Source organism: Panulirus ornatus, chromosome 68 (assembly GCF_036320965.1).
Source record: "Panulirus ornatus isolate Po-2019 chromosome 68, ASM3632096v1, whole genome shotgun sequence".
NCBI lineage: Eukaryota > Metazoa > Arthropoda > Malacostraca > Decapoda > Palinuridae > Panulirus > Panulirus ornatus.
The window spans coordinates 15,809,884-15,824,162 of NC_092291.1; the positions used below are offsets into that span (position 1 = coordinate 15,809,884).

The 14,279-nt window shown below is 49.4% G+C and overlaps 1 protein-coding gene across 2 annotated transcripts in view; it reads left to right on the forward strand.

Moving 5' to 3' along the window:
* Window positions 1-14,279, forward strand: part of LOC139747439 (uncharacterized) — an 801,413-nt gene that overhangs the window by 208,261 nt on the left and 578,873 nt on the right. For both annotated transcript variants that reach the window (XR_011712392.1, XM_071659788.1), the window contains one exon: window positions 623-700. Coding sequence is in view for 1 of the 2 variants with exons in the window: in XM_071659788.1 (XP_071515889.1) it covers window positions 623-700 (78 nt within the window). In the remaining variant the exon portion in view is untranslated. The remainder of the gene's footprint in view (window positions 1-622; window positions 701-14,279) is intronic.

Sequence of the window (14,279 nt, forward strand, 5' to 3'; positions counted from 1 at the left end):
GTATGGAGAGATACTAAAACGACTGGATGTGGTGGTTACCTGCGAGGTATACTGGGGACATTCTGAGTGAGGAGAGGAGCAAGACGACACTTTGGTCTCACACCAAGCGTGGAGGGTTAGAAAACCTCCAAAACCATCTTAAGGTATACTTAAGGTAAAGGTATGGTCCCAGGCTGGGATGTGGAGGTAGAAGACCTTCAAAGCCATTTTAAGGTATACTTAAGGTAAAGGTATGGTCCCAGACTGGAATGTGGAAGTAGAAGATCTTCAAAGCCATCTTAAGGTATACTTAAGGTAGGGGTATGGTCTCAGACCGGGTTGTGGAGGGAGAAGACCTTTAAAGCCATCGTAAGGTACACGTAAGGTCTTAGACCGAGCTGTTGGGGTGGAAGACCTCCGAAGCCGTCGTACAATATACGTGAGGTAAGGTTAGGTAAGATATTCTCGTCTGTACTTTGATGAACTAAAACGCTTCAAGAATATCATTTGAATCAATGAAAGAGTGTCCCTGCGGGTCAACTTGTTAACAGTGATGTAGGATAGAAGTCTTGGAGGCATGTACGTTTGTTGATTGAACTTCCTTCCAGTCTGTGTTGGCTCACGAGTGTCATTCTTATTCCAGGTACGGCCGGTGCGCGAGTAAACAGGTCTGGAGGAGTGGTCGGGTGTACCGAGAGTTTCCCCCGTCTGCATTTATAAGGTAAGGGTATGGATGTGCCGGAAACCTTCGTGGACATATCCAGGTCGCAGCTGCCTGGAGACTGTCCCCACGTGAGTAAGAGGTCCATGTTATCCTGCTTTGGTTTCGAAGGTTTCTCTCTCTCTCTCTCTCTCTCTCTCTCTCTCTCTCTCTCTCTCTCTCTCTCTCTCTCTCTCTCTCTCTCTCTCTCTTTCTCTCTCTTCAACACACCGCCAAGTCTCCCACCGAAGCCGTCATGCAGCTTGCTCGCCCCCAGAATATGTGTGTGTGCAGCCCGCAAGATTGCACATATTCTGGGTGGGAGCTCAGTGGCATCCCAGGTCGATGCAAATGACTTCCAGGTCTGTTCCATACGTCTCAGGTCAACCGTAGTCGCGGCTGAGTTTTGGCTCAGAGAGAATTTGAGGACGGACCCCCAGTTAGGCACGAGTTCTTATTAGGTCAGCTCCACCCAGCCTCAGAGCAGAGAGAGAGAGAGAGAGAGAGAGAGAGAGAGAGAGAGAGAGAGAGAGAGAGAGAGAGAGAGGGGTGTCTGCGCCCCCCTCCCATACCATTTGCTGACAGCGTCTGGTCTGTAACCCAGTATACCAGCCATTCGGCGACATTGCCCACACGATCCACTCATTTTCCCCTGCATTGTACAAAGCGACGTGACCGTTCCTCAAACATAAGAGGTAAGTTGAGGTAAACCTTTGCTTTTAAGACGTGTTCCTCTGCCTTCCTCACGGTGCATCGATTGTATGGTTGGTGGTGTGCGATAGTCTATATCGTGAGTTGCGTCTGGTGTTGGCGATAGTTTAGGTCACTGGTTATGGGTCGGTGTTGGGCGATAGTTCACATCCTTAGATTTGTATTGCTCTCTGAACACGTGGGACTGGAGACACCGAAGGATGAAATGCTTATCCTCCTCTTGTGATGTCCAAGTCTCTCTCTCTCTCTCTCTCTCTCTCTCTCTCTCTCTCTCTCTCTCTCTCTCTCTCTCTCTCTCTCTCTCTCTCTCTCTCTCTCAGATTAATTCCGATGTCACTCCAGGAGTCCCTGGGCCAATCCTGCTCACGCTTCGTAAACTACCCACTGCACTACCAGATGCACCGAGTTCTCGATTGAGTTGCTGCCGAACAAAGTCCCATCCCTTCCCAAACCCTTGGGTGGAGAGAGGGGGGGGGGGGGATAAAAATGGGCCACTCCCACTAATGATACAATATCATCGACCATCACAGTTTTACCCGTCGTTTCTCAAAATGTCTAAACAATAAGGCTTGTAACCTTTAAATGTTGTGAATAATAGAGGCATTTTATGAATGGGTCATTTGATTGCTTTATATGCCAGAGCTATTGATAGACATTGTCGTCAAGCCTGGTTATAAGCTCAGCTCTAAACATGCCCATGATGGGCGTCGGATTATTGTAATGCCAGCGGCGTCAGAGGCGCACAGTACTGACCCGTGACCTTTCCGGAACGTGGCACACGGCTTTAAGTTTGACCCAGTGACGCCTCTTAACTTTGACCGCTCCTCCGGGGTCTTGCCTTACCGGCGGCTCCTTACCCGCCGCCCTAATTCGTCCCCCGTGTGACCCTGATGCGTCCCGCCTGACCCAACCCGATGGGTTTCTCTCATTCCCCTTCGCTGGACTGCGCCCGTTGTTCCTTGACCTTCTGCCTGGCAAGGTCATGAACCCTTGACCTTCTCCTGGATTCAGCCGTGACTCCTTGACCTTCTGCCACATCAGTCGTGTTGTCTCTGCCTCCAAGTAGACCACCATTCATGTCAGTGTGACCCACCTCCCTCCTTCTCTGGCCCAGTCATGACCTTTTGAGTTTATGCTGACCCGGGTCAGGATACCGTCACGACCCTCGTTGTCAGCGTAGTTTGGTTTGTGACGCATTAATTGCCGCCCCACTGGCTCTGGCGTGGGCAAGACATTTGCAGGCTCGGAGCAAACCTTGAGTGTTTAGAGTTATGCAAATATGGTTCAGTGTGAGACACGTTACAAAGGCTGGCTGATGGTTCAGCTCCCCCTCCTCCCACACACACACACACACACACACACACACACACACACACACACACACACACATTCAGTACAGAGTTATAAGCATAATTCAGCATTAGTCAGTACCTATATTATATGGACTATAGGTCGTGTGTTATATACCTTATGTTGGGTCTCCGTGTTGGGCTGAGGTTCCCAGTGATCAGTGTACAGGGTGTACACACATCAGTGTCGAATCAGTACTTTACACGTACGTGGACGATAGGGTGGTGCACAGGTCACGGTTCCCGAAACCCGGACGGACCAAAAAGTGCTCGGTGACCGTGACATAACCTACTGTGGTCTTCGTTACTTGACCTTGACCTACTCCAGTCGTGGTCCTGTGACCCTGACCTACTCCAGTCGTGGCCCCGAGGCCCTGACCTACTCTGGTCTTGGTTATGTGACCCTGACCTTCTCCAGTCGTACTTCTGTGACCCCCTGAACTCCTACAGCCTTGACCCACGACCTTGTACTCTCCTAATTTCAGAAGATTCACTTTATTTCTGCCAAGTGTTGATTTCGAGGACCCCTTACCCTCCTTCACAGCCCGGCCTGGGAACCAAGAGCTACATTGTTGCTCCGTTGATCACTCGGGCTGTTTGAAGCAGCGGTCGTGACCTCTTCGCTCAGGCGTTCAACCCAGTCGTGGGCCGCGTGTTCGTGTGTCCTTGATCGAGGTGGCGACACAGTGGGAGTAGGGAAGGAAGATAACGTTTGGGGAATTTGCAAAAGAAAAGTAGAAATAGGAGGAAGAGTAGTAGTAGTAGTAGTAGCAGTAGTAGTAGTAGTAGTAGTAGTAGTAGTAGTAAGGGAGGAAGACCATGAGGAGTAATCGCAAGTAATGGAGATATGGTGACGTAAGGGAGGGTGGGAGGTGAAGAGCGGCCACTCATGGATTGGCTGTCATAACGCCTCCCTTCTTCCCTTGAACATATATGAGCTGTGGCAATACCTTCCCTCCTTTTTCTTACCCTCTTCCTATAACCTGCAGTCACATTTTCCTTGCACCCGAGATGGCCTTGATTGGGGCATATTATTTGCCTGTGCCGTGTCGGTCACTATAAAGTAGTGAGTATGTGTGAGTGAGGGTGTAATGAGGCTAAGGAAGAGTAAGTGTGGTTGTGAGTTGGGGGGGAGTGTACCGCCTTATGAATGCTTCTTTCGGGGTCTTACTGCTCACCCCGAAGCCCAGTCGGCGACCAGGCTTTCATTTTGAGGGTCTAGTTCACCAGGTTGCGGGAGGAGGATGAGGTGGAATGAGGGGTTGGGGGTTTAAGGAGGAGGAGTAAGAGGAAGGGCGAGTTGAGGTTGGAGGAGGAGGATTGGCGTGAGGAAGAGTAGCGAGAGCTAGGATGATGAGTAAGTCGTGTGAGTGAGAGTAGAGGGAGGCAGGAGGCATGACGAATGATGATGAAGGTGATAGTGAAAAAAGAGGAACAGTGCGTGAGGGGAAAGTAGTGAGTAAAGAGGAATTACTGAGTAAGGGGAGAGTAGGAAGTGAGGGGAGAGGAGCGTGTGACGGGAGAGTAATGAATGCGGGGAAGATAGTGAGTGAGTGGGAGATTAATGTGAGGAGAGTAAGCAGTAAGGGGAGTGTCGTTGAATGAGTGAGGGGAAGTATAAAGTGAGAGGAAAGCATTTGGTGAGTGAGGGAATTAGGAAGTGAGTGGGGAAAGAGTAGGGAGTGAGGGAAGAATGAGTGAGTGAGGGAGGGGAGACTAGTGAGTGAGTGATGGGAGATTTGTGAGGAGTGAGTGAGGAGCAGTGAACGTGTGAGGGAAGGATGGTGATTGAGTGAGAAGATGAATGTGAGCGAGCGATTAGAAATAGTGAGTGAGTGACGGAAGAGTATTGAGTGAGGGGAGAGTAGCGAGCGAGAGAGGGGAGAGAGGGGAGAGAGAAGCGAGCGAGAGAGGGGAGAAAGTAGCGAGCGAGAGAGGGGATAGAGTAGCGTGCGAGAGAAGGGAGAGTAGCGAGTGAGTGAGGGGAGAGAGTAGCGAGTGAGTGAGGGGAGAGAGTAGCGAGCGATAGAGGGGAGAGTAGCGAGTGAGTGAGGGGAAGGCAATAAAAGAAAGTTTTGTCCTCCCTGCAGCAACTGGCTGGACCCTAGTCAATATTTGGCTGCCATCTTGCCCACGGCAGCGACCAGCCCAGCCCTGGCCAGGCCAGGCCAGACTAGTGAGGGTGGAAGGTAAGAAAACGGAGGCAGGGGATGTGGCAGGGAGAGAAGAAGGCAGGGAACGGAATGAAGGGAAGAGAGAAAAGAAGTACAGGACATTAGAAATCAGCAAGAAGGGATGGGAGATTAGGATGCAAGATGGAGGGGGAAGAATGAGGAAGACAGAAGAGGCGGACGAAACGTTAGTAAAGAGAAGGAATAAGAAATGGGAAAACGTTTGATCTCAAGGACAGAAAACGCTGAGGAAAAGAAGGAAGGTAAAATGGTACCTAGAAAGTCGAGTGTGAGGAGGGGGAGGTGGGTTAGGGGTGGAAGGGAAGTACTGTTGTTGTGATGAGGGCGAGGGAGGGGGGGGAAAACTTTAGGGAGAGTCTATCGAGTCATTACGAAGAGGGAGGGGATGGTGGGGGAGGGGGGAAGTAGCGTGGAAGGCTGAGTGGGGCGAGTAGGTGTAGCAGCTTCGGTAGGGGTGAGGAGGAGGAGGAGGAGGTGAGGGTGACGCTAAGGCGAGAGTCAGTAAGGCGAGGCGAGGCGAATGGAGAGAGAGAGAGAGAGAGAGAGAGAGAGAGAGAGAGAGAGAGAGAGAGAGAGAGAGAGAGAGAGAGGTTGTGGTCTAGGTTATGAAAGGGGTGAGGTAGCTCTGCTGGGTTCGAAGGGGGAGCTGAAATAGTCCATCAGAAATAGTTCGAAAGCAAGACGGGATTTTACGTATACTATAACCTCATTATGCACATCCCTGTGGATGGCTATTCCTGTTTGTCGAGGAGGTCATTTAATATGCTCGGGGTCTTAACCGTGTTCAGTCTTGTCCTTGGATTGTCCTTGGAGACGGGGAACCTGTGATAAGGGCTCTTGGAACGTATGAACGACCCACCCCTATATAGCTTGTCGAAATCTCTTGGGGAAAACGGCGTCTGCATGACCCCAGCCGTTTTCGGAGGCGAGAAAATAGGTTACATCCAAAATGATTAATTAAGAGCGCAAGTGTGTGTATTTTGTTCCCCGGCCAGGATAACGCGTCAATATTTGTCTCGGCGCTTTGTTCCCACCGCCTGGGTGTGTGTGTGTAGGAGTAGAAGGAGGAGTTCAGGTCGGGAGGAGGAGGTTGGATAGGTATTCCAAAGAAGGAAGGAAAGTGAAGAAGGAACAGGTAAGAGGGGAGGTAGAAGGGAGGGAGCACTGTTGGACGAGGAAGTTGCAACGGCACCACAGCTGTGAGACGGGTGTGTGTGTGTGTGTGTGAGAGAGAGAGAGAGAGAGAGAGAGAGAGAGAGAGAGAGAGAGAGAGAGAGAGAGAGAGAGAGAGAGAGAGAGAGGATCAGGCGGGTTGGGATGGGATGGGAAGGGTGGGAAAGTAATATAAATCGGCCTAAGACGTTGTCAGAGAAACACGATATTCAAATGAAGTAGCGTTTTCAAGGGATGAGTTGAGTCTTGGCTGGCCTGATGCCCTCCCATGAGTATGTAGGAACAGGGTGAACAGGCCGTCGTGATGAGGGTGAGGGGAGACAGTCGTGAGGAGGGTGAGAAAACAGGTCGTAAGGACACCGAGGGAGTGTCTGCTGATGGGGAGCAAAAGAACACGTTCCGATGGTCCTGATGGGTCGTGATGGGACTGAGGGGATGTACGTTGATGGGGGCAGCGATGGGAAGGAGTTCATGTTATACGAGCGACGGTAGGGGGTCAAGCACAACGCCAGGTAGGCCTGATGATAGTGGGTCAGGTCGTGTATGGGTTGGGATGAAAAAGAGAAGGACGCTGTCTGAAGAACATGATACGGTTGAGCATTGCTGGCTCCTGAGATCACCCGCGGAGTCATCACAAAGTTTGGAGGCAAGGGGAGGGAGCTTTCTCGAAGGTTGTTCGTTATAACGTGGCTGGCAGCAGCTCATTACTAAGGGACAGAAAGAAAGGAAAGAGACTCGATACGTATTTATTGTAAAACAGAAGAACGGAAGAGTATTTCTCAGCCCACACTAGATCAGAATTAGTGGGTACACGTCTGAAATCACCCGGAGTCAGCTCTCTGAAGCGGACGCAAGATATATATATATATATATATATATATATATATATATATATATATATATATATATATATATATATATATATATATATATCGTGGGCTTTACTTACACATGGGAAATCGTGGAAGGCATGATCCTCAGTGTACACCCGAGAATCATTCACTTCTGGCATGACATGCAGAGGGAGAAGATTGGACAATACCAGTACTGAGAAAGAGCCAGAAATATTAAAGAAAACGCTGTAAAGTATTGGCAGTCCGAAACCGTTAACGTACCCCGCTGCATGCAAGTATTAGAAGCATTATCGACCTTCCACTTGAGATATTTGGGATCTCATGAGACATAAGTCCAGGTCCTCCGGCTTTCGCCAGTGGTTGGACGTTGCCCATGCCTGAGGGTCGGGGACTTGAGCACCCCGGCTGATCGGGCAGTGTGGTCGAAGACCGAGCCGTGGAGGAGGTAGAGACGAGTCTACTGAATGAACGTGAAGTGCACGTAAGGAGAGAGAGGGTGATGGTGGTTGGCATGCAGGTGGAGCGAGTGATTTCCAATAACAGCGAAAGCCAGATACATCCAGATGTATCTAGTCCAAGCCAGCAATAACAGTATAGCCAGCCAGCCACCCAGCCAATATCGGCAGCCAAGCAGTTAGCCAACATCCAGCCAGCCGCTCAGCCGGCGAGGATCAGCTTGACCAGCCATCCATCTGACGGCGACCAGCCAGTCAGCCAACCACCAGGACTAGATACCAAGAAACAGTGGCGGGGAACACAAGGGTAAGATGCACGAGGAAGCCGCCGAACTTTTGCCGAAAGTTAAGGGAACCGTTGTCTGGTGGAGAGAGAGAGAGAGAGAGAGAGAGAGAGAGAGAGAGAGAGAGAGAGAGAGAGAGAGAGAGAGAGAGAGAAAGAGAGAGAGAGAGAGAGAGGAAGGGAAGGGAGTGGGGAAGGGGAATGAGGAAGGGGGAGGGGAGGGAGGAAGGGTTAAATTAGGATTGGTTGTTATGATAGGACGAAGGGTAGCAGGACTGGTCGTCTGTATTGCTCAGCTGGGATAATTGAAGGGGGGAGGGAGGGGGGGGGGGATGTGAGGTGAGGAGGGGAGAGGGGGCGGGAAGGGTCGAGGGAGGGTCATGCTGGTGCTGGAGGGCAATGCTGGCAGTCACATCCTCACTGGGCGAAGTAGAACGCTTGAAAGAAATTGGTTGGACAAGTCTCTCCCCCCCCCCCCCCCCTCATGAAAATAAAAACGAGTCTTTACTTTTCACATTGAACAACGTAGACAGCGTATTAATTAATTTTCCACATCGTTGTTTATTTATAATTAGTTCGTTGTATTCGGGGAACCATTGTGTCATGAAAGTGACAGATCTGCAGGCCCGGAGCTGGCGGGAATTATTCCAGGGACTCGCTTTGATGCCGGTCACGGAGAGATGTTTGAGAGCCCGGGGCTTGAGCGGCTGGAGGCTATGATGGTTTGGTTTGGGATTCTATAGGGGTTTGATGCGGGAGGGAGGGACGATACAGCTGCGTCATATTGACCATCACGATGAGTGTGTGTGCCGCGGGGGCCAGAGCCGACCGTGGCCAGGTCTCGGCGCAGCGCCCTAAGGTCTGGGATGGCCACGACAAATGCAGCAGCGATCCACCTACTTACCTCTTACCAGGGGCTTACTTCTGCCTCTCCATGTGTGTCCACTTGCATGTGGGAAGGACGGATGACAGGAGACCCGAGAGTCCATAACGAGGTTATTTCTAGAAGCAAATTAGATATAGTGGTATGAACGGAATAGCGGAGCAGAAGGCACCTCCTCACCCACCTCTCCCTACGGCTCAACATTCTCCCACTCATGTGAAAAAGAAGACTTCGCTTACCTTACTCATACCTTACGACGAGTTCGGAGGCTTTCCTCCACCTTTTCATCTCGGTCAGGGATCAAGCTACCACCATAATGCTCCTCTGCTAATTCAAGCACTTGGAGACCGCGGGGCCCGCAGGCCTCGTATGTTGTATTATATTCTAACGATGGTTGGGGAGGTCTTTTACCCCCCCACAGTTGGGTGTGGGACCAAAGTCAGTCAGATTGTTTAAGGCTGGTCCAACTCTTTCTTGGCTGCTCTGGTACACTCAGTAGTTACTTTTCGCGACCCCCTTCTTTCTGAGTTCCTCCACTCAGCTGCAGGTAATGCATTAAAACAAATTTTTTTTTGGGGGGGACCCCCAGATATTTATAATCTTTCCCATTGTACGTAGCAAACCCATCGATTACAGTGCGAGTATTTACAAGCGTCTTACATTCCTGCCCTCGCCAGTAGGGAACTATTTTTCGGGTGCGGAGTGGGGACCATGCCTTCCAAGATTATCCCGTTGTAAATCATTATACATCTCAACACAGCTGCGCTCCAGAGAGTTGTACACAGCCTCGGTGCTTTTAGCCGCTTCCTGTCCCTCAGATCCTTGGCAGGATCAGCGCGGGACGTGGAAGACCTTGGTACAATTTTCAGAACATTAATTTCGTCTGGCTTGCAAGATGATTCTTTAGCGCACAGCAGTATTCTAGTCGGGGGTCGGGGAGAGAGACTGAGAGAGAGAGAGAGAGAGAGAGAGAGAGAGAGAGAGAGAGAGAGAGAGAGAGAGAGAGAGAGAACACAAGTGCATTCAAAAGCTTCATATCATCGGTTTTAAACCTCTCTTCTCTTGAAGGTTCGAGGAACCCGGCCTGACGTTGTTATTCGAAGAGGTGATTGTTGCTGTCTCGTATGCTGAAAGGTAAAGTCTTCGGCCATTATAACACGGAGACGTTTTACATTGCTCTTGCGAGATTGTGATGGTCATTGTCTCTCGCCGTCGCCATAGTGTGTCTTATTCGTTTCGCCATCCTCTTAATGGAGATGAAACTTCTTGCTTGTAAAAAGCAGTGGCCGAAAGGAAGACTCTGACGTACGGTGTGTGTGTGTGTGTGTGTGTGTGTGTGTGTGTGTGTGTGTGTGTGTTCTCGCTATCCTCTTTTGACGAGATTTCCCCTACTTTTATATTCATACATCACCGTCCATGTCAGATATTAAGTTGAGAAATATTAGATGTGCATTTTGGAGTTCCTTTTGGAAAGATTGAGTTTCTTACCTCGGAAGCATTTGGAAGCTATATCATCTCCTAGAAGGTGTTTTGCCATTTTCCTACCCTTTGCAGACACACCCATTTTTACGCATTTTTTTTTTTTTTTTTGTGCGCGCTCGACATTATATTCTCATCTGTCATAGGGTTTTGCAGCCTCCCATCAGCATTTTGTATTTGTTCTCCAGCGCCTGTATATAATTTTCATCACAGTGACCAAGGTACTGGGAATGGCGTGATCATCCCTCCCCTGTAACCATGTAGCTTGATTCATTCCGTGAAGTCGGTCAGCTTTTACATCCACGGCCGCGCGTGAGAGAGAATTGTAATGATGAGTTGTCTTTGGTATTGGTCGGTAGTCATGTTTGACTGAACTGCTTTGCCTCCTCCTTTAAAGAGTGGGGGGGGTGGGTGGGGGCGCACTTGCTAGTCTAAGACTCCCTTTGGATTATGCCAAGAGTTCAGGCTGTCTTTTCCAAAGGGTGTTTGAGTGCCCGTAGTAATGACATTTAGCATTTTTTCTTAGAGAGAGAGAGAGAGAGAGAGAGAGAGAGAGAGAGAGAGAGAGAGAGAGAGATCCAGGAGCCTGTTCCCGAAGAAGAACGTGTGGGCATGTTCTCAAAGGCCACCCTCTGGAAGACGTCTCTTTTTTTTTTTTTTTTGGGTGGGGGTGGTGGATGATGACGAGGTCTTTGGGTGTGCGCAGCAGCATAGCGGGATGGGTGGGGGAGATTTCGGTGGCCGAGGACGACTTAGTCGTTTGGATCGTTCGTCTTTAAGGGGGAGGGGGAGGGGGGATTTTTTTTTTTTTAGGCTCACTGGACACTGATTCGTGCCGCTTCTTTAGGATCTCGGACTCGATCTCCATATGCTACCGCTGCCTGCCTGGTCTGGACCATCTTGGTGGTGCCGCTGGTGTGTTTTGATGCTTCTCGCTCGAGTTTTCCGAGTGAACAGAAGTATATCATTTATTTATATATATTTTTTTGTGTGTGTCTCACTGTTGGACCGTTGATCTTTTTCTTTTTAGAGAGAGAGAGAGAGAGAGAGAGAGAGAGAGAGAGAGAGAGAGAGAGAGAGAGAGAGAGAGAGAGTCTGCCACTCGCGTCCGCCTGGAGTGAAGACAGTGATATTCTCGCTTCTGTCAGAACGTTTTTATATCTCTCTCTCTCTCTCTCTCTCTCTCTCTCTCTCTCTCTCTCTCTCTCTCTCTCTCTCTCTCTCTCTCTTTCTCTCTCTCTCTGATATGTGTTTGGTCTGTAAGTTTGGAATGCCTCTTTTTTTTTTTCTAAAATTTCATTTTCTTTCGTCGACCATTCCACGCCATCCTCCGGAAGGTTTCTCATTCGGTAGCTGGCGTCCCACCCTCGTTCGGGTGGTCTCATCTCGTACGTCTGTCTATTGTGGAAGGATGTAGCTTGGCTGTATATTTTTCCTCCCCCCTTCCTCCTTCTCCTCCTCCGCGGTGAGGCGCGTTGTGACGTGGTGGTTGAGTGACTGTAATCGTCTTCACTTGGCCTGCGTTGCGACCCGGGTGGAGTGTACGTTAGAAGATGCCAAACCCGTTACGTCTGTTCTGTTGATGACAATCAAATCCGTTATAATGTATTGAGATAGATAGATAGTTAGAGATAGATAGATAGAGATAGATAGATAGATAGATAGATAGAGAGAGAGAGAGAGAGAGAGAGAGAGAGAGAGAGAGAGAGAGAGAGAGAGAGAGAGAGAGAGAGAGAGAGAGCTTGTCGTTGCAGCCGGATTCCGGCGACGTCTCCGGCTGCAGTGTCGTTCCTTACTTAGCCGCTCCTACATTTTCTCGGGGGGAATGATCGTGGTCGCAATTAAGGTTTCCCCTTAAGTGCAGTTTTCTGCGACCTTGCGCAGTCTGGCGGGCTTAACAGATTAGCGCGATAAACTGGCTGGTTTTTTTTTTTCTTATCTTGACCATCTTTGCAGGACGTGTTCAGAGTCCCTCCATACTATAAATAGATGTAAAACTCACCGCCGCCAACATAGAACCCTGCTATAATTGAGTCATACTTCGAATTAACTGGAGCCATTACCCCATCTTCAGTGGCACGGTTGAAAATGGATGAGGGGGGCTCCGCTGTTTCTGCTGTTGCCAGCTCGGGGAGACTGGGGTAAACCGTATAGCATGTTTCGAGGGTGGTGTTGTAATTGTTGTTGCTGTTGTTGTTTGTAATGACCTCATTGTAATTACCTCTTTGTACTGTATGAGGAGGGGGCTATTACACTCGCGGGGCCCCCATCTCTTGAACATTCTCCTCTTGTCAGATAACCACTTAATTGTGTATATGCTGTCTGCAACGACCAGGGTCTCAGTGTGTGCGTGTGTGTGTGTGTGTGTGTGTTTGTGTGTGTGTGTGTGTGTGTAAGGAGGAGCATCACATATATATATATATATATATATATATATATATATATATATATATATATATATATATATATATATGTGTGTGTGTGTGTAGGTCAAATTTTTAACATGGAGGCGTCCTGGTGTGACCTTCCCCCCATACCCCCATAATGGGTCTAGTCTTATTGGAGGAGATGGGAGGGTGTTGGGGGGTGTCCTGGAGGGTTGTTCCCATGATGCTGGCTAGATCCTGTAGCCCGAGGCCCTGAGGCTGTACGAGACGAGACGAGACGAGAGAGAGAGAGAGAGAGAGAGAGAGAGAGAGAGAGAGAGAGAGAGAGAGAGAGAGATGACATACACCATTCGCGTGAGTCAGGGATTCATCATCGTCCCAGTGGACCAGCCAGACGCATCTAGTGTATCTTTCTCAATCTTCCTCATCACTTCGTCCTTTCTCCCTCCTCCTTCACGTTCCCATTCGTGTCTCATCAAGTTCTTTCGCAGATTTTCTCTCCCCTTTCTCTCCTTTTATTTTTAACCATTCCTAATCATTCTCTTCGTTATTTTCCTGTTAGGAAGATTTTTTCTTTTTTTTCTCTTCCATTCAGTGTTCGAGGAGTTTGCCCCCCGCCACTCTCTCTCTCTCTCTCTCTCTCTCTCTCTCTCTCTCTCTCTCTCTCTCTCTCTCTCTCTCTCTCTCTCTCTCTCTCTCCTCCCCTAACCCTCTTTCTTCTTATTTCCCTTCTATCATCTTCCTTCTCCTCACCTTTATATTTTCTTCTCCCCACCTTCCTCTTTTCCTCCACCCACCCAACTCTTCCTTCCCAAAAACTCCCCCCTGCTCTCTTTCTCTCTCTCTCTCTCCTCCTCCTAGTCCTGCTCATTTCCTCCAGCAGGAGGAACAAAGGGCAGCAGGGCACGAGACACACAAACCTTAAGTCCTCCTTCACTTATATAGTAAAAAAAAAAAAAAAAAGTGGCGGCACACCACCTCCTCCGGCAGAGGTTCTTAGCCAAGATTGCTTTCAGAGTGAGAGAGAGAGAGAGAGAGAGAGAGAGAGAGAGAGAGAGAGAGAGAGAGAGAGAGAGAGTGGTGGTGGTGGTGGTATAGGGGAAGTGAGAGAGGGAGAGTTATGTTGCGGATCTTGGAGAGGACAGACACCGAGGAGAGAAGTGATGAAGAAGACGGTGATGACAGATCGAGAAGCTCTGAGGATGGAAGGAACGTTGTCGAGAGAGTGAGGGGGGAAAATCGACGGGTGATAGTTGTAGTATTGAGAGAGAGAGAGAGAGAGAGAGAGAGAGAGAGAGAGAGAGAGAGAGAGAGAGAGAGAGAGAGAGAGAGAGAAGAGGAGGAGGAGGTGTGTGGGGGGAAGGAAGAGAATGAGCTGGGTGACGAGCTGTGTATGGGATGAGGAGGGAGGTAACGAGTCTGTGTGAAGATGGTTTTACGCAGACACGTCGTGTTTGAGATTCATTCGAGCTGGTTGATCATTCTTCCTTCGTGTCCTGCGGAGCATTGGTCGTCTGGGCCCGGTGGGTACTGGCTAACAGTGACGCGTAGACGACGCGCGATATAACCTACTCTGTGCAAGGATTGACTCTCACGTTCTCGTGGTTAAAGTCTTTTGAAAACTCCCTTGCGGTGGTTCGAGGTTATCATGAGCCATTGGGTAGTTAAAAGTGAATGCTTCTTAGTTAAAGCCCGAGGCAGCGTGTCAGTGTTTTGCGTACTCTTGAACCGTCGCCAAAAGTAACTTTATGCTGTAAGATCGAGTTCTCGAGCACGTCCTCATGTCCAACCAACGACAGCTTACTTACTGCATGGTAGAGATGTATTGCTGTAC